Raw genomic sequence first — 592 nt, 5'->3', positions numbered from 1 at the left:
CCATCCCAGAGCCTGCTGATCCCCAGGAGAAGTCTCTTGAGGGTGTCAGCACCAAGCCAAAGCCAAAACCTGCCCTTTGCCCAGCACAGCCCCCAGAGCCACAGGCACGTCCCGCCTGCGCAGCACAGTCACCTCCACATTCTTGATGCCATCGCCGTCGGCGTCATCATCACACTGGTCCCCAATGCCGTCGTTGTCGGCGTCCTCCTGCCCCGAATTCGGTGTCAGGCGGCAGTTGTCCTGCAGGCACAGCCAGCGTTAAAGACGGGGAGGAGACGAGGTCTGAAGCACAGCCCTGCCACGGGCTCCCCGAGCCCCAGCACCCCCTGCCCGAGGATGCTGCCCTCCCTCTCCGGGACACCCACCTGCTTGCAGTGCTTGTTATTGTCAATGCAGGGCAGGGGCTCATCTGGGTAGCCGTCAAGGTCCGTGTCTTGCCCACACACGTTGCCGTTGCCAGCCCGGCCCACATTGCACTGAAGAAAGAAATGAGGGGCTGGGAAGCCGGGAGGGGCCCTGGCAGGACCAACTGCAGCCCGTGCCGATACCCCCCGCACCTCCCCGCTTTGCCGTCCCCCTGCTCCTGTCCCCC

General features: G+C 64.5%; 1 protein-coding gene across 1 annotated transcript in view; it reads right to left on the bottom strand.

Moving 5' to 3' along the window:
• The window catches only part of THBS3 (thrombospondin 3), a gene marked incomplete at its 5' end in the record, with an annotated part of 16,678 nt that overhangs the window by 13,170 nt on the left and 2,916 nt on the right, over positions 1 to 592 (bottom strand). The window contains 2 exons of the mRNA XM_009321904.1: positions 70 to 240; positions 366 to 476. Of these exons, the coding sequence (XP_009320179.1) occupies positions 70 to 240; positions 366 to 476 (282 nt within the window). The remainder of the gene's footprint in view (positions 1 to 69; positions 241 to 365; positions 477 to 592) is intronic.

Source organism: Pygoscelis adeliae, unplaced genomic scaffold (assembly GCF_000699105.1).
Source record: "Pygoscelis adeliae isolate BGI_AS28 unplaced genomic scaffold, ASM69910v1 Scaffold484, whole genome shotgun sequence".
Lineage (NCBI taxonomy): Eukaryota > Metazoa > Chordata > Aves > Sphenisciformes > Spheniscidae > Pygoscelis > Pygoscelis adeliae.
This window is presented reverse-complemented; position numbering and strand designations above follow the sequence as displayed.